The sequence below is a fragment of the Ornithorhynchus anatinus genome, chromosome 18 (genome assembly GCF_004115215.2).
Source record: "Ornithorhynchus anatinus isolate Pmale09 chromosome 18, mOrnAna1.pri.v4, whole genome shotgun sequence".
Classification (NCBI taxonomy): domain Eukaryota; kingdom Metazoa; phylum Chordata; class Mammalia; order Monotremata; family Ornithorhynchidae; genus Ornithorhynchus; species Ornithorhynchus anatinus.
Genome location: NC_041745.1, coordinates 25,682,249 through 25,703,326, shown reverse-complemented (window position 1 = coordinate 25,703,326; position 21,078 = coordinate 25,682,249). Strand labels below are relative to the sequence as shown.

General features: G+C 51.0%; 2 protein-coding genes across 5 annotated transcripts in view; one reads left to right on the top strand and one right to left on the bottom strand.

Annotated features, from left to right (window-relative positions):
• The window catches only part of CTBP1 (C-terminal binding protein 1), a 330,982-nt gene extending 330,523 nt beyond the window's left edge, over nt 1-459 (bottom strand). For both annotated transcript variants that reach the window (XM_029083107.1, XM_029083106.1), the window contains exon 1: nt 385-459. The gene's annotated coding sequence lies outside the window, so the exon portion shown is untranslated. The remainder of the gene's footprint in view (nt 1-384) is intronic.
• A 605-nt stretch (nt 460-1,064) lies between these two features.
• The window catches only part of MAEA (macrophage erythroblast attacher, E3 ubiquitin ligase), a 140,794-nt gene continuing 120,780 nt past the window's right edge, over nt 1,065-21,078 (top strand). For 2 of the 3 annotated variants that reach the window (XM_029083396.1, XM_029083394.1), the window contains exon 1: nt 1,065-1,250. In XM_029083396.1, coding sequence (XP_028939229.1) covers nt 1,182-1,250 — 69 coding nt within the window. In that variant the 5' untranslated portion in view covers nt 1,065-1,181. Of the gene's footprint in view, nt 1,251-2,700; nt 3,064-21,078 lie in introns of those variants that run through there. The other variant, XM_029083397.2, reaches the window with a different exon arrangement.

Below are 21,078 nucleotides of genomic sequence, written 5' to 3'. Positions count from 1 at the left end.
AGGAGGAGGAGGAGGAGAAGGGCCGGTGACCCATTGGGGAGGGGGGATCAGCGGGTCAAAAGAGAAAAAAAAATCAGGCAAGTTTGGGGGAGTTGGTTGTGCGTCGGGGGGAGCGACCCCGCGCCCGCCCTGCCCCAACCACCTTCCCTCCCGCCCCGCAAAAAGCCCTTTCCGTGCAACTGCCCCCGGGGTCGGGGGGGGGAAGGGCGTCGGGGCCCCCGGCCCGGGGAAGCAAAGCCACGGGGGGCACTCACGGGCGGGGGGCACTCACGGGCGGGCGGCGGGGGAGGGGCGGGTCCCGCAGGGCGCGCGGCGCTCCACCCTCCGCCCCACGCTGCGCGCCGCCCCCGCCCGCGCCCGCGCCCCCCACGCCCCGCAACTTACTCGCTTCCCCCCGAACAGCGCCAAAGTCCTCCAAAGTCCCCCCGCCCGGGCCGGCCCGGGGCGCCGCGGCCCGCGCGCCGATTGGCCGGGCCGGCCGTCCGTCAGAGCCGCCCGCCGCCCCCATTGGGCCGGCCGCCCTTCCGCTCCGCCGGGCCCCGCCCCCGCCCCCCGCCGACGGCGCCGATTGGCTCCTCCCCCGGCCCCCCGGAGAGCGGCCCGCTCGGGCCCCGCCGGACCCCTTCGGGGAGCCGCCCGGACTCCCTCCGGCTGGCCGTTGGCCCTCGCCCGTGGCCGTCAGGGGCGCCGCCGCCGCCCATTGGCCGGCGGGGACGTCGCTCGACGGGCCGGACCCGCCCCCTCCCGCCCCCGCCTTCGGAGCCGGCGGCGAAAGCGGGCGCTGATTGGCTGCGGCCGACCCGCCCCACCCCCCCCACCCCCCCACCCCGCCAGCGTGAGCCCCGCCTCTCCGGCCTCGCAGCCGGGGGCCGAGTCCCCGCCCCCCTCCCGGCGGCGTCCAATGGGGAGCCGTCTCCCCACCGGCCCCTTCTTCCGATTGGCCGGGCCATGCGGAAAGGCGGGAGGGGATTGGCCGGCGCGGACGTCGATCGGGGAGGCGCGTCGTTCTTCCGCCACCACGGGCGGCCGGGCGGAAGCGATCGCTGGAGCGGCCTCCCTCCTCCCTCCTCCCTCCTCCTCCTCCTCCTCCGACCGGTCCTGGGGGGAGGGGGTAGTTTCCCGGCGTGCTCTGCGGCCTGGAGGTGGTTCCCTTTGGTGTCCAATGTTTTGGCCGCCCCAAAATGGCGGTGCAGGAATCAGCTGCTCAGCTCTCCATGACCCTGAAGGTGCAGGAGTACCCGACCCTCAAGGTGGGTGTGGGCCTCGCCAGCCCGACGCCCTGCAAGCCTCCCCCCTCCCCCCATCCCAGGAGGAGGGAGGACCAGGGGATGGGGGGGAGGATGGGGGGGAGGATGGGGTGGGCCCGGGGCGGGGAGGGCTGTCATGGGGCCGAGACGTTGTCTCCAAGGGGGCGAGGGTCTTCCCAGCGGTTCTGCTCCGGCCCACTCTACTGAGCGCCCGGGGGAGGCCAGCACAGCGCCAGAGAGGGACCATCCAGGCCCCCCGTCAGCTCACGGGCCGGGGGAGGGAGCCAGGGGAGAGAAAAGGGGCCTGAGGGGGCCGGGGTGGACCCCCCTCCCCGGCCCCGGGGTTTGGGGGGGACAGGAGAGGTAAGGGGAGGTGGGATGGAGGCGGGAGACCCCAAATGGACGGATCCCTGGGTCTCTGGGGCGAACTGGGAAGGGCCAGGGGGGGATCTGAGAAGGGGAAGGGGTGTAGGGAGGGGAGGAGGAAGGTTAGTGGGGGGTCTGGGTCCAGGGAGGGAGGGGTTAAAAGAGGGAAAAGGGGGGGGGAGAAGGAGGGCTTGGGGGCCTGGATCCCGGGGAGGGAGGGGTTAAAGAGGGGGAAGAGAAGGAAGATTAGAGGGTCTGGTTCCAGGGAGGGAGGGGTTAAAAGAAGGAAAGGAGGGGGAGAAGGAAGGCTAGGGGGTCGGGATCCCGGGGAGGGAGGGGTTAAAGAGGGAAGGAGTGGGGGGAGAAGGAAAGCTACGGGGTCTGGATCCCGGGGAGGGAGGGGCTAAAGGGGGGGGGGGTGGAGATAAAGAAGGCTAGTGGGTATGGGTTCCAGAGAGGGAGGGGTTAAAAAGGGAACGGGGTTGGGGGGGGCGGGGGAGAAAGAAGGCTAGGGGGTCTGGGTCCAGGGAGGGAGGGGTTAAAGAGAGATAGGGGTTGGTGGCGGGGAGAGAAGGAAGGCTAGGGGGTCTGGATCCCGGGGAGGGAGGGGTTAAAGAGGGATGGGATGGGGGTGTGGACATAAAGAAGGCTAGTGGGTATGGTTCCGGGGAGGGAGGGGTTAAGGGGGGGGGGGAGAAGGAAGGCTGGGGGGGTCTGGGTCCAGGGAGGGAGGGGTTAAAGCCAAGAGGGCCTATTTGGGGGGTGGAGAGCAGGAAGGCTAGTGGGCCTGGGTCCAGGGAGGGAGGGGTTAAGGAGGGAGAGGGGTTGGGGGGCGGTGGGGGGTGGGGTGATGGGGGGGTGATGGGGGGGTAGGGGGGAGCGAGGTCCCGAAGGCTGGCAAGGCTCAGCTAATGGCTGGTGTTCCGGCCGTGCGCGCCCCGCTCCGCTCCGCTCCGCGCTCCATCAGAGGTGTCCAAGGTGGCCGTTCCAGCCGGTGGCTCAGACCCAGTACATCGGCGGGACGGGAAGGAGCCCGGTTTCCCCGAAAGCCATTTTGGAAGCGTCACGCATCCCGGCGTTAGGGTCTCCGTCATCCCGGTGACCGGATGGGCGACCTTGAGTCGACCGCTCGTCACACGCTTCCTTCCAGGGGGACCGAACGGATCCGTTGCGGACGGGGGAGTCTGTCGGAGACGCCGCCCCGAAACCCCGGGAGCGATAAGTCGAGGGCTCCGAGCGCTGGCGGAAGCCGCGTGCCGGCCCTCCCGGGGTCGTGGGATCCTTGGAGGTGAAAGCCGTCGGGGAGGATGCGAGGAGGGCAGAGTGGCCGCTCTTATTCGCTCGTTCCCTTCACTCGGTCGTACTTAGTAAGCGCTTACCGTGTGCCGAGCCCTGTGCCGAGCTCGGGAAAGTACCGGACGACAGTAAACGGCGACGATACCTGGCCACGGTGAGCGCGCGGTCTAGAGCGGGGACACGGGCGTCAGTACGAATGCATACGATTTCGGAAAAGTGCTCTGGGGGCTGGAGTGGGAGGCTCCAACACTTGACTTCCCTGTGCCTCAGTTACCTCTTCTGTAAAATGGGGATTAACCGTGAGCAAAGGGAGAAGGGAGTGGGAGCTCAGCGGGCCAGAAAGAGGAGAGTGAGGATAAAAACCCACCGGAATCGGGTGGAGGGCTCGATCAGAGGGCCGCAGAAGCCGTGCGAAGGCTCGGGGGTCGGAATCCATTTCTCTCCCGACCCTTAGCGTCCAGCTCCGTCCTCTGCGTCCATCATCCTTAGCGTTCTCTGGCTGGGGAGCCCGATGTCGTGGGTTCGAATGCCGGCTCCGCCGCTGGGCACTTCCCTGTGCCTCAGTTCCCTCGTCTGTAAAATGGGGGTGAAGACCGTGAGCCTCACGAGGGACAACCTCATTCCCCTGGATCTACCCCAGCGCTTAGAACAGTGCTCTGCACGGAGTAAGCGCTTAACAAATACCAACGTTATTATTATTGTCAGCTGGGCGACCTTGGGCAAGTCACTTCACTGGGCCTCCGTGACCTCATCTGTAAAATGGGGATGAAGACTGTGAGCCCCACGGGGGACAACCTGATGACCTTGTATCTACCCAGCGCTTAGAACGGTGCTTGGCACACAGTAAGCGCTTAACAAATACCAACATTATTATTACTGTCTCCACCGACCTGTAGACTTCCAGAAGAAATGAGGAGCAGAATCTTATGGTTCTTCACCATCTAAAAGAGAAGCCCGACGGTGCTGTTCATCAGCCCGTACTCTGTGTCCAACATTCATTCATTCAGTAGTATTTGGAGAAGCAGCGTGGCTCAGTGGAAAGAGCACGGGCTTTGGAGTCAGAGGTCACGGGTTCGAATCCCCGCTCTGCCACTTGTCAGCTGTGTGACTGTGGGCGAGTCACTTAACTTCTCTAGGCCTCAGTTACCTCATCTGTAAAATGGGGATGAAGACTGTGAGCCCCACGTGGGACAGCCTGATTCCCCTGTGTCTACCCCAGCGCTTAGAACGGTGCTCGGCACATAGTAAGCGCTTAACAAATACCAACATTATTATTATCGAGCGCTTACTATGTGCCGAGCACTGTACTAAGCGCTTGGAATGAACAAGTCGGCAACAGATACAGTCCCTGCCGTTTGACGGGTTTACAGTCTAATCCGGGGACAGGTTAGACACTGAGCACCAGGGTTCATAAAAGAGAATCGGGTTAGACGTGGTCCTTGTGCCCCCCCCCCCCCCCCAGACACTCATCCTAACGCTCATCGTGGGCGGGGAATGTGTCTGTTACGCAGCTACGTCGTACTCTCCCGACCGCTTAGCACAGTGCTCTGCGCACAGGGAGCACTCAGTGAATACGACTGATTGACATGAAGCGGACGGTTCCTGTCCCACCCTGGCTTCATTTCTCAAAGCACCCGAGAGGCAGCATGGCCTAGTGGAAAGATCCTGGGTTTGAGAGTCAGCGGGCGTGAGTTCTAATCCCGGTTCCACCGCTCGTCAACTGTGTGACTTTGAGCAAGTCGCATCACTTCTCTGGGCCTCAGTTACCTCATCTCTAAAATGGGGATCGAGACTGTGGGCCCCACGTGGGCCGACCTGATTGCCTTGTATCTGCCTCAGCGCTTAGAACAGCGCTTGGCACCTGAGAAGCAGCGTGGCTCAGTGGAAAAGAGCACGGGCTTGGGAGTCAGAGGTCATGAGTTTGAATCCCGGCTCTGCCACCTGTCAGCTATGTGACTGTGGGCGAGTCACTTCACTTCCCTGTGCCTCAGTTACCCCTTCTGTAAAATGGGGATTAACTGTGAGCCTCACGTGGGACAACCTGACTACCCTGTACCTACCCCAGCGCTTAGAACAGTGCTCGGCACCTAACGCTTAACAAATACCAACATTATTATTATTATAAGTGCTTAACAAATGCCATCATTATTATTATTATCATTAATCCTTGCTCTGCCGCTTGTCTGCTCTGTGGCCTTGGGCAAGTCACTTCACTGGGCCTCAGTGACCTCATCTTTAAAATGGGGATCGAAACTGTGAGCCCTATACGGAATAGGGACTGTGTCCAAACTGATTAACTTGTATCTACCGCAAGTTCTTAGAACAGTGCTTGGCACCTTGTAAGCCTTTAACAAATACCATCATCATTATTATTATTAAAGAGCCTGGCTCTGGCTACCTGGTGAGGAAGGAAAGCACAAGCAAGAATGGTTTCCTTAACTGCTTTAATAACGGCCTTACGCAGTTTTATCCTGGGGAGCAAGGGAAACAGGAAATTGAGTGCCTTAAGAAAGAATCGATGTACTATATGTTCCTATGTTTATTAAATACTCTTGGGGGTAGTGTTTGAATGAAAGGCGATAACAGCAGTTTGGTAAAATGGGGATTCGAGCTCGTGCAGCGCTAGGGAAATGGTGCAATGTCTTCGAGCTCCGAAATGGAGAGCACCTTCCAAGAGAACTTCAAGATGCCAAAATGGGGCTTGATTTGGGGACCGTCTTAAAAAGTGAATGTTTTCCAAATTCGATCGATTGCAATTCCACCCAAGTTCTACAGTTCTCAGCCCTGTTGGGCCCTTCTGGATACTCAGTGCTCAATGCAGTGCTCTATGCCCAGTAAGCGCTTAATAAATACAATTGAATAATAAATACGATTCCATGAATGATACCTATTTCACCTGGGACTCGATATTTTTTTTTCTGCTTTTATTTTCGAGTGAATTGGATGTTTGAGTTCACAGTTTACATCTTCCTCTTCAATGCAACAAGGAATTTATCTTGAATAACTGGCCAGAAATCAAGAGGAGAATGATGGGGCATTAAGGAAGAGTGATCGGAGAGGCCTCCTTGGGATGAGAATGGATGAGATGAGAAAGACCAAGTGGGCGGTTGCTTTTGTTAAGCGCTTATTATGGGGTAAACTCTTTAGTAAGCGTTGGGATCGATACAGTATACGCAGATCGGACAGTCCCTGTCTCACATGGGTTCACGGTCTAAGAAGTAATATTATCATAATAATAAGATGGTTAAGAGCTTATTGGCTTGGCCACTTGTCAGCTGTGTGACTTTGGGCAAGTCACTTAACTTCTCGGGGCCTCAATTACCTCATCTGTAAAATGGGGATTAAGACTGTGAGCCCCATGTGGGACAACCTGATTCCCCTGTGTCTACCCCAGCGCTTAGAACAGTGCTCGGCACATAGTAAGCGCTTAACAAGTACCAAAATTATCATTATTATTACCAGGCACTGTACTAGGTGCCGGGGTGGATACAAGCCAATCAGGTGGGACACAGTCCCTGTCCCACATCCGATTCACGGTCTTAATCCCCTTTTTACACAGGAAGTAACTGAGTCACAGAGAAGTGAAGTGATTCGCCCGCGGTCATGCAGCAGAGGAGAGGCAGAACTGGGATTAGCACCCGGGTCCTTCTGACTCCCAGGCCCAAACTCTATCCAACAGTCCACGCTGCAGGATTAAACCTCCATTTTACAGGTGAGGAGGCCGAGGCACAGAGAAGTGACTTGCCCAAGATCACACAGCAAGCAAGTGGCAGAGTTGGGATGAGAACCCAGATCCCCCGACTCCCAGCCCCTTGCGGTTTTCACTAAACCATGCTGCTTCTCTAAAAATGATTTGGGCAAGATTAAACCATGGCTGGAGTTAATAATAATAATAATAATAATAATTTTGGAACTTGTTCAGCATTTCCTGTGGGCCAAGCTCTGTATTAAGCCCTGGGGGAGATACAACATAATAATAATGATGGTATTTGTTAAGCACTTACCATGTGCCAAGCACTCATCTGCTTCTACGTGGGGCTCAGTCAAAGTAGGAGGGAGAACAGATACTGAATCCCCATTTTGTAGGTGAGGGGCTTCAAGCCCAGAGAAGTTAAGCGACTTGCCCGAAGTCACACAGCAGGTACGTGGCGGAGCCAGGATTAGAATCCAGGTCCGCTGGCTCTCAGGCCCGGGCTCTTTCACTTGACCACACTTGCGGCCGGAGAGTTGCGAAGACCTGAAACATGGTTGAGAAACTGCCGTTGGAATGCAGCGAAGGATGTGAAAAGGGCAGGTGTAACGTGATTTGACCGAGATTAGTGAGCAGCCCAGATTGCAGATAACGAGAAGCACTCCAGATCAACCTGTAGGCCAGATTTTCTAAGGCCGGCCGGGCAGCACCAGAGAAACAGGATGGAGTTGGTGTACCAGGAGACGCCCTCCCCCGTAGCCTCCGCTTGTGTCTGGCCCTTTGCCAGACCACCTACTTCACTTCCTCCTGCCTCCGGTACGAGATGGAACTTGCCACTTTTTCGTAATCCAGTGCTCTGCAAGAGCTCGAAAACAGTGGTGGAGTCGTTGCAGTTAGCGCTTGGAGAACAGACTCCGCTTTCCCCCTGCTTCCATTCCTGTCCGGATTCCTCCATCCGCTCGTAGATAACACACACCTTTACCTCCCCGTCGCCCTCCTTGACGCTCTACGATCCAGTTTTGGCTCTCTTGGCTCAGATGGCTCTCTCCGAGGTCGCCGGAGACCTCCTTTGGGCCAGAGCCCATGCCTGACTCTCTCCTGATGCTCTCGAGACTCTTGGTCAACTGGGTCGTCGTGGATTAGTTCGCCTCCTGGAAAAAATGTTCACCTTTGGTTTCTCCGACCGGCCTCTCTTGCCTCTCGGACTGATCCTTCTCGGGCTGGCCTGTCCTCTGTTTCCCACCGCCTAACCGAGATCCACGTGGCTTCGTCTACCACTCGTCTGCGTGAGATTCCCCAAGTCTACCTAACTGACCCTGACTCTGATCAATCATTGGTATTTCTTGAGCGCTTACCGGGCGCAGAGCACTGAACTGAGGGCTTGGAGGAATTCACTACAATAGCAGGATAGCCCTGCGGCGAGAACACAGGCCTGGGACTTAGAAGGACCCGGGTTCTAGTCTCTGCTCTGCCGCTTGTCTGCCGTGTAACCGTGGGCAGGTCATTTCGCCTTTCTGTGCCTCAGTTGCCCCATCTGTGGAATAGGGATTAAGACTGTGGACCCGACGTGAGACACGGACTGTGTCCCACCTGATCGTCTCATATCTGGCCCAGTGCTTAGAACGGTGTCTGGCACACAGTAAGCACTTAACATATTTAAGTGCGGTGGGAGCAACTGAGAATTTTCTCGAAAGATGCATCGACACACACATTCTCACGTACTGTATTGTAAAAGGTCCAGAAATTTTTATAATTTCACATTGTGTTGAGCTTCAAGAATAAATAGGATCATAAGGGAACAGCGTACATCCAGTCTGATTATCTTATATGTACTCCGGGGCTTTGGCTCATAGTGAATGTGTATCGGAGATTGTAATGATAATTTTGACCTGTTGCTCAATTCACTATTGTGTAGTACCACCATACAGTTTGGGCCTTTTCTCTTCACCTGTATAGGTACATATTTTAGTTTTATTTCTGAATAGAGGGCTCTGGGAAATTCAGTCATTCCTTCGTATTTATGGAGCACTTTACTGTGTGCAGAGCACTGTAGTAAGCGCTTGTTAACTTAAAAGGTCCATTGAGATCATTAGCTCGACTGAGTTGTCTTCAAAGTGAAAAGTAGCCGCTCTGGGGTTCAAAGAAACTGCAATGTTCATTTCATAAGCAGTTACTAAATTTGGCTTTAGACGGGGTTTTCCAGTGTCGATGAAGATGAAGAAGAGCACTGGTTTCAGTACATGCCACGTGGAACTTCTGGTAGGTATCAGAATGCTCTGAACACATTTCTCCGATTTATTTGGGTAACTCAAGATGGAAGAAGACTTGGAGGGCAGTAGCAATTGCCTCTCCATTCTCCCATCCTGTGTGAGATGAAGTAATGAACTAGGTGGGAAATTAGAGGAAAGGGAAGACTCTCGGCAGGCTGGCCAAGCCATCAAAGTGTGAAGATGAGTGACACTGTCAGAGATCTTCAGTGAGGACATTGAAGGTGACACCTGGTTGCTAGTCCTGGTTGCCAGCATGAAGGAATAATCATCTTGCACATTATAACAGCGGCTTTAGGGAACACAGTTAACTTTAGTCAGTAGAATCTCTGTAATGTGATTTATCTGTAATTTATTCATATTAATGTCTGTCTCACCCTCGAGACTGTAAGCTCATTGTGGACACGGAGTGTGTCCGTTTGTTGTTATATTGTACTCTCCCAAACACTAAGTACAGTGGCCTGCTCATAGTAAGCGCTCAGTAAATATGGTTAAATGAATGAACGATGAGTGAATTTTAACCGTCGGGTCTTTGATGTGCAGCAGTAGGGGTTTTGTGGGGGATGCTTCTGCAGAAAAGCTGTGACGCAAGTCGGGGCTTACAGAATGTGCAAGCGTGGACTTAAGGAATGAGAAGCAACGGAGCCTAGTGGCTAGAGCCCTGGCCTGAGAATCAGAAGGACCCGAGTTCTACCCCCAGCTCTGCCACTTGTCTGCTGTGTGACCTTGAGCAAGTCACTTCACTCCTCTGTGATTTTGTTACCTCATCTGTAAAATGGGGATTAAGGCTGCGAGCCCCATGTGGGACAAGCTGTCCAACCTGATTAGCTTGTATCTTTTTTTTTTTTTATGGTATTTGTTCAGCACTTTCTATGTGCCAGGCCCTGTTCTAAGCCCTGGGGTAGGTACAAGCTGATTAGCTTGGACACCGCCCATGTTCCACATGGGGCTCACAGTCCTAATCCCCATATTACAGATGAGGGAACTGAGGCACAGAGAAGTGAAGTGGCTCGCCCAAGTCACACTGCACACAAGTGGCAGAGCCAGAATAAGAACCTAGGTTCCTCTGACTCCCAGGCCCCTGCTCTGTCCACTAGGCAACGCTGCTTTTCTGGTTTCATCTAGATTGTGAGAATAACTCATAAAGATGATTTTGGATCCTATTGGCTAGTAAACTGTGCTCTAGAAATGCTACATAAGCAATTAATCAGTTGGATTTATTGAGTACCGTGTGGAGCACTGTACTAAGCGTTTGGGAGAGTATAGTACAACAGAATTGACAGACACATCCCCTGTCTGTAACAAGCTTGTAGTCTAGAGGGGGAGACAGACATTGATATGAATAAATATATAATGTGTAATATATGATTTAATGATTACGTATGTAAGTGCTATGGGTGTGGGATCCAGGGCTTAGAACAGTGCTTGGCACATAGAAAGTGCTTAGCAAATGCCATTATTATTATTGTTATTAGGGAAGGGGCGGTTATAAAATGTCTAAAGGTCACAGTAAGTCACTCGATGTCACCGTCTCTCCATTTCCCTCTCTGTAAAATGGAAGGGGGGAACTTCCCACCTCTGTCCTTGCACAGAAGCAGCAGTGGCTACTAATCCCTTTGGGCTCCTCTCAAGGCTAGCTCAATCAGCGTACGTGCCAGTGACTCGATGTAGTTCGAAAATTGTTGGGTGATATGATACAGTGGGTGTAAATTAATCCTTAACGGAGTTTGGAGCCTGTTGAGATTGGTAAAGAGAAATTAGAAACAGCTCAAACATTAATCAGGTATTTTATGTGGTCCTTTGGGTGAAGTGAGTTAGTCACAGCCAAGCTTAGCAAATGTGCAGAATATGACCAAAACTGAAGTCCTCTAACCACCCAGACCCTGTCCTCCCCCTGTCTTTCCCATCCCTGCAGACAACACCACTATCCTCCCTACCTCCCTCACAAACCTGAAACCTCTGCGTCCTTCTCAACTCACCTCCCTCATTCCACCCACATATTCAATCTGTCACCAAATCCTGTCAGTTCTACCTTCACAACAGGGCTAAAAACCCCCCTTTCCTCTGCTTCCCAACTGCTTCCACGCTGATCCAAGCACTTCTCCTATCCCGCCTTGACTCCTGCATCTGCCTCCTCGCCACCCTCCCGGCCTCCTGTCTCTCCCCACTCCAATCCACTCTGCTGCACGAATCATTTATCGACGACAGCGTTCGGTTCATGACTCCCCGCTTCTCAAGAACTTCCAGTGGCTGCCCATCCACTTCCCTGTCAAACAAAAACCCCTTTCCAAGGGCTTTAAAGCGCTCAAACAGCTCGCCCCATACTATTTCACCTCACTGATCTCCTACTCCAGCCCAGCCCACACACTCTGCTTCTCTACCGTCAGCTTACTCGCTGTGCCCTGATCTCGTCTGTCTCACCCCCGACCCCTTTCCCACATCCTCCTCCTAGACTTGAACTCCCTCCCCCTCCATATAAGCCAGATCATCACTCTCCCAACATTTAAAACAATACTAAGGTCACATCTCCTCCAAGAGGTCTTCCCCGAATAAGCTTTCTCTTTCCCGGTGCTCTCTCCCGTCTGCATCTGTGCACTTCGATCTGTGACCTTTGGACATTTGATATTCACCCCATTCCCAACCCCACAGCACTTATGTGCATATCATTAAATCATATATTATAAATTATTCATATTGATGTTTCTCTCTCTCCCCCGCCCCCCCAGACTGCAAGCTCGTTGGAGGCAGGGAACGTATCTGCTAATTCTGTTACATTGTGCTTTCCCAAGTGCTTAGTACAGTCCTCCTCAGTACATAGTAACTACTCAATAAGTATGATTGATTTGCTACAGTAGTTGCTTTTCTGCCACTCTGAGTAATATTAATGCCAAAGCAAAACAGTGAAAATGGTTTCTCTGTTTAAGAGCAGATCCAGACTGAGTTCACTGTAATACTTAGGTTTGTTTCAGAAAATAATAGCAGGAAGACTCTACCGGAAATCTGAAAAAGTTGTTTAATTTGAAGAGGGACGAATAACTGGAATTTGTAAATACAGTACCCCAGGTTTCTTTCCATAGTTTCCAATGCTGAAATGGGCAGAACATTTTTATTTTGCTGTACTAATATCCCCACAGTATCATGGATTCATCAACGAAACTTTCATTCATTTCATTAAAATGAGTAGAAACTGGTTGGTGGTTCCAAAATTTTTAAGTCATTCTTTCTGATAGATGTACACCAATACTGCACATTGCCCACTGTGTCCCCACTCTTCCAAACCCTGCGTTGTTGGCCTATTCATCGCCATTCCTCTCCCTGGCCATTGTCTTTAAGGAACTCCATCAGTTTATTTTCTCTCTCTTCCCTTCGCCCCCCTTCTCTCCCCCTGCTTCCCCATCTCCCTCTCCCCTCTTCTCTCTCCCCTCTTCTCTCTCCCCTCTTCTCTCTCCCCCTTCTCTCTCCCCTTCTCTCTCCCCTTCTCTCTCCCCTTCTCTTTCCCCCCTTCTCTCTCCCCCCTTCTCTCTCCCCCCTTCTCTCTCCCCTTCTCTCTCTCCCTCCTCATCTCTCCTCCCTCTTCCCTCTCCCCCCCTTCTCTCTCCACCTTCCTTTTCCTCCCCTTCTCTTCCCCTCTTCTCTCTTTCCCCTCTTCTCCCTTCCCCCCTTCTCTCTTCCCCACCTTTTCCCATCCTCTTCCTTCCCCCTTCTCTCTTTCCCCCTCTCTCCCCTCCCCCTCTCTCTTCCCTCCCCTTCTCCTCTCTCTTCCCTCCCCTTCTCCTCTCTCTTCTCCTCCTTCTCTCTTCCCCTCCTTCTCTCTTCCCCTCCTTCTTTCTTCCCCCGACTTCCTCCTTCCCCTCCCTTCTCTGTCTCCCTCCCCACCCCCCCTCCCCCATCTGTTGGTTGCATTCTGGACCTTCCCCTTCAGGAACCCTCCACACCCCCATGGTGGCTCCCAGAGCCCTCAGTGTCCTCCTCTACCAGACCACCGCACTGCCTCCCCAGGATCCAATACCATCTCCCTTCTGGGTCACCCAAGAGCCTCCATCTTGGCCCCCCCACCCCCAGCAGGACGGAGAAGAGCAGCCACGGCCCAGCGCCGCCTCCACAGACACTCGGGACGACCGGGGTGGCTGCTCACGTAGCAGTGGTAGCTGTGGCCGTGGGGTCACTGTGGACTCTGAGCTGCAAGAGCCTAAAATTCTGCTGCTCTTGCCACAGTGACCACCAGATCTTTACCTTATCTTAATACTGACTTTGTTGTGCATCTCTCCTTTGCGTTTCTGTCACCGGCCCCCACTCTTCTTCTTTTTAAATTGTGAGCCCCCTGAAGGATAGGGACCATGTCGAATTCCCACCTGTGTTTTCTCTCCCAGGACTCAGAACAATATCATGCTGTGCACACAGTAAGCGCTTAAGAAATACTCTGACTGCTACTCCTCACGTCTTGTCTCCCCACCTCTCCCCCTTTTCCTTCTCTTTCCCTCTTCCTTCCCCACATCTTCCCCTTGCCTCATCTTCGCCTCTCCACGTCCTGTGGAATTATCCACTGTCATTTCCCAGCGCACCTCAGCAGACGCTCTGGGTTCCTATCAAGCCAATTTATTCACTCAGCCTGCTTCTCAACACTGCTGTCTCTGACCTCTTGTTCTCACCCTTCCTCCCATTTAGAAATCCCTCCCCCACCAAATCCACCAGGCCCCAGTTCTCCTGATCTCGAAAGCCCTTCTGAGAGCATGTTCCTTCAGGAAGCCTTCCCAATTCATTTTTCATTTCTCCAGTTCAAACCCCAGACCCCTCAGCAGTTGGGTGCTGACTACCCTGGTATGCCATAACTCCCACCTGTGTACACATCATCTTATGCGCCACATCAGTTTTTATTCATCTTCAGGCCTATATTTTCTTCTACAAGGAACTAATTTTGTGTCTGTCTCTCTCCTGGAAGACTGTAAGCTCATTGAGGTCAGGGATCTTGTTTCCTAAGCCCTTTATGTGTCAGTCATGGCCAGGCAGTTAGTAAAGTGCTAATGCTCTGATGCTAACCTCACTGTGCCTCGATCTCGCCTGTCTCGCTGCCGACCCCTCGCCCACATCCTCTCTCTGGCCTGGAACGCCCTCCCTCCTCAAATCCGACAGACAGTCGCACTCCCCCCACCCCTTCAAAGTCTTACTGAGGGCTCATCTCCTCCAAGATGACTGTGAAGTGAACATTCATGAATGAACAGTTTAGTTTGAACAGCAATTGCCTCTCTTATTTTAAAACTCATCCTCTAGACTGTAAACTCGTTATGGGCAGGGAACCTGTCTGCTAATTCTGTTGCACTGTATTCTCCCAAGAGCTGAGCACAGTGCTCTGCACATAGTAAACACTCAATACATACTATCGGGACTCCTCTCCCGGTTTTGAAATCCTCTCTCCATTAGAATTGCCCTCTTTGTTCACATTTTCAACTTCTTCAGCTGACTTGAAAAGTGAAAAGACTTTGAATCGTAGATGAGGTTGGATCAACTCACACTCATCCTGTTTTGTGACTATGCCTCGGATTTTTGACGTTAAATGAGATCCTCACTGACATTAATTCCTAGGAATGAAATGCAGTTAGCTCGACGGCTGCATCATCGCCTTCTAAATTAAAAGGCCTCCCCCTTCAGCGGTGTATTCAGTTTAGCGGGAAGCAGTGTGGCATAGTGGATAGACTACGAGCCTTGGCTGTCTAGAGCTTGACTGGACTGGAAGCTCATGGTGGGTAGGGAGCTTATCTACCAACTCCGTTTTATTGGACTTTCTCAATTGCTTAGTGCAGTGCTGTGCACGCAGTAAACTCTCAATGACTAGATTGACTGATCTGGGTTCTGCCACCGGTCTGCTGTGTGACCTTGGGTAAGTCACTTCACTTCTCTGGGCCTCAGTCACCTCAGTTGTAAGTGGGAATTAATAATGATGGTGTTTGATAAGCACTTAGAACGTGCCAGGCACTCTAGCACTGGGGTGGGTACAAGCAAATGGGGATGGACACAGTCCCTGTCCCACATAGAACTCACAGTCTCAATCCCCATTTTCCCAGTGAGGTAACCGAGGCCCAGAGAAGTGAAGTGATTTGCCCAAGATCACACAGCAGACAAGTGGCGGAACTGAGATGAGAACTGGTGACCTTCATACTCAGACCTGTGCACTGTCCACTACACCACGCTACTTCTCTATTGTGAGCCACATGTGGGACATGGACTGTGTCCACCCTGATAAGCTTCCACCTACCTCTTCTCTGGCATGCAGCCAGTGCCTCCCGGGATTGCCCGAGCTGCCAGGACCAGGCAGGAGAGGGAGAGGACAATGACTTTCCCCCTCTTCGAAGCCTTATTGAAGGCACAACTCCTCCAAGAGGACTAAGGCCTCCTTTCCTCTTCTCCCACTCCCTTCTGCGTCACCCTGACTTGCTTTAAGCACCCTTCCCGCCCCACGGCACTTGTGTACATAACTGTGTACGTAATTTATATTAATGTGTGTCTCCCCCTCTAGACTGTAAGCTCGATGAGGGCAGGGAATGTGTCTGTTTATTGTTGTATTACTTTCCCAGATGCTTAGTTCTGTGTTTAGCACACAGTAAGCGCTCAGAGAATACAGTTGAATGAATGAATGATAGTGGCTCCATCCAGGCAGGCTACCCTGCTTCTTTCCCCTTCTGTCCTCGCACCGTGTGGGCTCTGTGCACAGTAAGTACTCAATAATGTGCGGATTGGGTCGGAGTAGGGGAGTAGTGAGGTGAGGTAAAAGGGGGCAAGGTGGTGGACTGCTTTAAAGTCAATGGTGAGGAGTTTCCGTTTGATGCTAAAGTAGATAGGCAACCACTTGAGGTTCTTGAGGACTGAGAAACACGGACTGAACGTTTTTGTAGAAAAATGATCCGGGCAGCAGAGTGAAGTATAGACTGGAGTGGGGAGATATAGGAGTCTGGGAGGTCAGCAAGGAGGCTGATACAATAATCAAGACAGGATATCAAAAGTGCTTGGATTTATATGGTAGCGGTTTGGATAGAGAGAAGAAGGTGGATTTTAGGTGTTGTGAAGGTGAAACTGACAGGATTTAGAGATAGACCGAATATGTGGGTTGGATGAGGGAGAGGAGTCGAATAATTCCAAGGTTTTGGACTTGTGAGGCAGGAAAGATGGTGGTGCTTTCCACAGTGATGGGAAAGTCAGGGGGAGGACAGGGTTTGGATGGGAATTTGAGGAATACTGCTTTGGATATGTAAAATTTGAGGTTTATGCAGTGCCTCTAAGTAGAGATGTCCTGAAGGCAGGAAGAAATGTGAAACTGCAGAGAGAAAGAGAGAGAGATCAGGAGATGTAGATTTGGAAATCAGCCACATAGAGGTGGTAGTCGAAGCCATGGGAGCAAATGAGTTCTCCAAGGAAGTGGGAGCAGATGGAGAATAGAAGGGGACCCAGAACTGAACCTTGATGGACCCCCAAAGTTAGGGGGTAGGAGGCAGAGGAGGAGCCTGTGAAATAGAGACTGAGCCATCAGAGAGATAGTAGGAGAACCAGAAGTGTCGGTGAATCCGAGGTTGGATAGTGATTCCAGGAGACGGGGATGATCGATAGTGTTGAAGGCACCTGAGAAGTCAAGGAAGATTAGGATGGAGCAGAGGCCATTGAATTTGGCAAGAAGAAGATCACTGGTGACCTTTGAGAGGGTCTGTGGAGCGAAGGGGATGGAAGCCAGATTGGAGGGGGTCAATCAAAGAATCGGAGGAGAAGAATTTGAGATGGTGGATGTTTACAACTCACTTCAAGACTTTGGAGAGACATGGTAGGAGGGAGATGGGACGATAACTGGAGGGAGCCATGGAATCCAGGGAGGGGTATTTTAAGATAGGGGAGACGTGGGCATATTTGAAAGCAGGAGGAAGAAGCCCTTGGAGAGCAAACAGTTGAAGGTGGCAATTAGGGAGGGAAGAAGGGAGTGGGCCAAGTGTTTTGATAAGGTGTGGAGGAATGGGGCCGAATGCGTGGGTGGAATAGGTGGATTTTGAGAGAGGGCGGGAGATCTCTTCTTGAGATACCTCTGGGTGAGATGGAAGAGTTGAAGAAGGGACAGGAGTAGGGAGGGACTAGGGATGGGCAGGGTAGATTTTAGGGAGTTCAAGCCTGAGAGTTTATTACATTTTCTTAATAAAGTAGATGGCTAGGTCATTAGGGGCCAGAGATGGGGAAGGCAGGAGTTTGAGGAGGGAGTAAACATCTGGAACAAGCAGTGAGGGCAGTGGCATGGGCGTCAATAAGGATGGAGAAATATTTTCCCCATGCAGAGTTAATGTGTGCAAGGATAAACTTGAAGCGGTCGAGGTCAGCCTGATATCTGGATTATAGCCAGCGGGGCTCTGTGGCTCGGGCACAAGAGCGAAGGAGTCAGACTGTGGAGGGCATCCAAAGCAGTGGGTTAGCGGTATGAGATTTGTGAAGGGATCAGGGAAGGAGGGAGTTGAGTAGAGAGGGTGATGTTGAGCGTGCCGACCTACTCACTGTATCTCGATCTCGTCCATCTCACCTCCAACCCCTTGCACATATCCTACCTCTGGCCTGGAACTCCCTCTCCTTTCTTAGCTGACAAACCACCACTCCCCCCCCCCGCCCGCCCCCTTCAATGCCTTATTAAATTCTGTATTGCCTAAGCCTTTGGATCTGTACCTTTTAAGCACTTGTTATTCACTCCACCCCCAGTCTTATATAACTTAAATATATAGCCATAATTTATTTCAGTGTCTGTCACCTCATCTAGACTGTAAACTCCTTGTATTTTGAAATGCTATGTAAGTGCTTACTATGTGCCGGGCACTGTACTAAGCACTGGGTCTATCAACTCTGTCATATTGTATTTGTCCAAGCACTTAGTAAAGTGCTCTGCACACGGCAAGCACTAAATAAATGTACTTGATTGATTGATACAAGATAATTAGTTTGGGCTGTATCCCTCATAGGACTCATAGTCTTAACCCTCATTTTACAAATGAGGCAACTGAAGCACAGAGAAATCAAGTGACTTGCCTTAGATCACGGAGCAGGCAAGTGGCAGAGCTGGGATTAAAACCCAGGTGATGATGATAATGATGGTATTTGTTAAGCATTTACTATGTGCCAAGCACTGTTCTAAGCATTGGGGTAGATACAAGATAATCAGGTTGTTCCACGTGGGGTTCACAGTCTTAATCCCTATTTTACAGATGAGGTAACTGAGGCCAAGAGAACTGAAGTGACTTGCCCAAGGTCACAAAGCAGACAAGTGGCGGAGTCGGAGTTAGAACCCATGGCCTCTGACTCCCAAGCGCGTGCTCTTTCCACTAAGCCACGCTGCTTCTTCTGACACCCACGCCCTTGCTTTGTAGGTCAATCGGTGTTATTTATTGAGCGCTTACTATGTACAGGCCACTGTGCTAAACTCTTGAGAGAGTTCAGCACAACAGAGTTGGCAGGCATGTTCCCTGCCCTATTGAGCTTACAGTCTAGAGAGGAAGGTAGACATTATCAACAGGGCACAGTGCTTCTCCATGAGGGCAGGGAACGTGGCTAGCCACTCTATTGTACTGTATTTCTCAAGCACTAAATGGTCTGCACACAGTAGTCACCCAGAAAATACCACTGATTGATTGACTAAGCTAGACTCCCAGGCTTCCTCATCCCAGGTCTCTGAAAAGATTGAAGAATTCCCCATCAGGCCTGAGACTGTAAACTTGTTATGGGCAGGGAATGTCACTGTTTATTGTTGTATTGGACTTTTCCAAGTGCTTAGTACAGGTGCTCTGCACAATAAGCGCTCAATAATAATAGTAATAGTTATGATATTTACTAAGCACTTACTATGTGCCAGGCACTATACTAAGCACTGCAAATTGGGTTGGACACAGTCCCTGTCCGGCACAGGGCTCGAAGTCTTAATCCCCATTTTACAGATGAGGTAACTGTGGCACAGAGGAGTGAAATGGCTTCCCCAAGGCCACAGAGCAGACAAGCAGGGGAGCCGGGATTAGAATCCATGACATTCTGACTCCCAGGCCTGTGCTCTATCCATTATGCCATGCTGCTTCTCAGTAAATGTGATGCAGTGAGTGAATGAATGAAAAGACTCAAAATGATGGCTAAGCACTTTGATAGCCCTGCCCCACAGCGTTTATGTAAATACCTTATCCTCTATTATTTCCCCTCTCCATGATATATTTCGTCTGTCTTCTGTTGTATACTGTCATCTCCTTGTGGGCAGAAATCACATCTACTCATTCTGTTGGATTGTACTTTCGCTCAGTACAGTGCTCCGAACCCAATAAGCACCCCGTAAATACCACTGATGAGCCGCTGTTGTTGGCCTAGTCTCTCCTAGTGAACTCTTAGAGGGCAGGGATCGTGTCTACTGACTGTTGTACTCCAGTACTTAGTACAGGCTTCTTCCCAGAGTAAACAGTACTACTGAATGATTGATTTTTAATCCCCTCCCCCCTACAATCCCTGCCCCTTTTTACCCCCGAGCTCATAATTAAAAATTTATAACAAATTTCTAAAGCACGGGTCACATCTATCATTCTCAGCTTTCTTCCCATATTCCACTGCTTTTGCATTTCCTCTGGATTTTTCTCTTGAGAGCTTTTAGTTTCACTCCTTGGGCCTGGCTCAAAGCTTAAAAATGTACCTTCCAGAAGAAACCTGGAAGTACAATTTTCTAGCCTTCTTTAGGGCCCCAACCCATATTTTTGAGTTACTTCCCGATTTCTTAGTGGTCTTGTCTCTTTTGTGTCATTAGCCTCTCTGCCTACCATATTGTTCCTCAAAACTCATCCCTATCTTGACCTCGACTTTATCTTTTGCAGATAGCTATGTTTCTGTATTTATTTATTCTCCATTTTTGCAAATGAGGCAAACAACTTCGTGATAAATGCTAGGGAATCATGCTTTCATAGTAATAGTCTTCCTTAACGTTAAATCAAGACGTTTGGAGAATACCTACCTAGTTCCTTAGTTTCCCCCATTCACATTTTCTCTTTCCAAGCAGCCAGCTCCAGTTCTTAAAAAGACAGTTTTTACTAAAAACAATAATTGTGATAATAATAATTGTGGTGTTTATTAAGCACTTCCTATGTACCAAGCACTGCGTTAAAGGCTTTGGTAGATATACAGTAATCAGGTTGGAAACAGCCCGTCCCATGCTTGCAGTCTAAAGGGGTGAGGAAACAAATACTTTTTTAAAAATGGAAGCGAAAGTGCCACGGTCAGATGACTGTCATTCTTGTCAGCTCAGCTTGGATTTAAATCCAAACGTTAGCTCCAGTGTTGTAATCCACCTGCAAATCACCCCATAGTTCTGTGATGCTCTGAAGCCATAGTAGCATTTGACCTACCTCACGTAAAATCATTAATGACCTTAGTAACAATAACTCAGTTACCTTCCCCATTCCTGTTTAAGCTAAGTGGTTGCCAGGTGTTTTAAGCCATTCTGAGTTCACAGCAACATGGAGGTAAAAAGTAATATATTGTTTATAGTCTATTCCATATAGCCAGTAATATATTGAGTTTATAGTCTATTCCATATCGCTCTAGTCTTCCGCTTTGAAGACCTTATGATCTTGGTTACTATGCACGTATTAGCGGTTCACAGATATGGAATGCCATTTTAGTTTTTTTTTAATCTATTGTCTTTCTCACTGGCTCAAATTCATTATCTCACAAAGTATGCAACATCCGCAAGGAATAAAATTGTCAACTTTTACACTGGCATTTGTGACTTCCATATGTTGAAGGCTTTGGGTTAATAAATGCATTCATTCCATAGTATTTATTGAGTGCCCATTGCATATAAAGTACAGTTATAAAGCACTGAGGAAGAATCCAAAGGTTGAGAATTTCAGATACTTCCTGGCCCCCAAGGGGCTCACAATCTAAGAATAAGTTGGAAGGAGGGGATTGGCAAAAGACACTAAGAAAAATAATAAAAAGAAAAAAGAAAAAGATAAGGACAGCAGCCACAACGCTCTGATCCTCTTCTTAAGTTTAAAGGAGCCGAGGGTTGGACTCCTCAGCACTTAGCCTGTTCAGAATCCGATGCCTACACCCTTCCCAACTTTTTCAGTGTTGAGATGGCCCCTCCTGCCTCATCCTGCTTCCTGGAGGTGTAGGACAGGATGGGATCTTCTTAAGGGCACAGGGGCTGGGCATCCTCTCTCCCGGGCCGTGG